The following is a 963-nucleotide window of genomic DNA, read 5'->3' on the forward strand; positions in this document are numbered from 1 at the left end:
GCATTTTGAGCTCGATTATCTCGGTCCCCATGAAAGATATCAAAAATCTGTCAACTGTAAACTATTAAAAATTTTATGATAAACATTTTATCAGTTGAAAAAATTTTGATACCTGTTGAAGAAACCGAGATAATTGAGATCAAAGTGCACCAATAGGATGGGTTCCTATTAGAGCAAATACGGTAGTCATGAACCCTAGATCTTATACGATTCCATGAATCCTGTTAACTCTTCAATTTTTCCAGATTCCTCGTCCGTCGTCTTGGCCACGCCTACGAAGTCTACCCACTATTCTTCCTGACCGGTGCCTGGTTCGCTCTCTTCCTCTCCGCCACCTACTGGAGCTTCGGAAAAGCTGAAATCTGGCTCGACAGATCCCATACAACTGCTCCATGGGACTGGGAGAGACTCCGTGACAACTACTGGAAACTTCCAACCGTCGCTTTCGATATGGATGGACGCACTCGTAAGAGATGTGAGATTATGGAACAACTTCAGGATGAAATGTTGGAGGCGGCCAAGAAAAGAGGAACGAGATAAGAATGAGAATTTGAGATTTTTGAGGGTATTATCTTTGTCTCCATGATGATATTTGTGTGTATAATAAAATATTTTGATGAATTATTTGTTTTTCTATCTTGAACTATGGAATTTCAGATGGTCTGAAGCGGGCGGATTCGGGAAAAATCTGAATTTAAAAAACTTTAACTTTCGAAATCTCTAAACCCTCATAATCTCAGTGCTTCGGTATTCCAAAAATTCAGAGTTTCAAATATTCGGCTTTTTTGAGAATCTCATTTTTCCATACTTGTAATCCGGACCTTTCCCGGGCATTCGCGGGCACTGGCATAGTTTCTTTCAGAGTCAATACTTTTGGACCATCTAACTTTGATATAATAGAACTTGATGAATACTACAAAATGATATTATTTGAAAAACTGTATCTTGTCTATGAACAAAGTT

General features: G+C 38.6%; 1 protein-coding gene across 1 annotated transcript in view; it reads left to right on the plus strand.

The window, feature by feature from the left end:
* CBG00625 overlaps nucleotides 1-540 on the plus strand; it is a gene marked incomplete at both ends in the record, with an annotated part of 1,117 nt that extends 577 nt beyond the window's left edge. Inside the window, one exon of the mRNA XM_002630169.1 lies at nucleotides 246-540. Coding sequence (XP_002630215.1) covers nucleotides 246-540 — 295 coding nt within the window. The remainder of the gene's footprint in view (nucleotides 1-245) is intronic.
* Between the last annotated feature and the right edge of the window lie 423 nt (nucleotides 541-963).

This window comes from Caenorhabditis briggsae (assembly GCF_000004555.2).
Source record: "Caenorhabditis briggsae complete genome, chrII, whole genome shotgun sequence".
NCBI lineage: Eukaryota > Metazoa > Nematoda > Chromadorea > Rhabditida > Rhabditidae > Caenorhabditis > Caenorhabditis briggsae.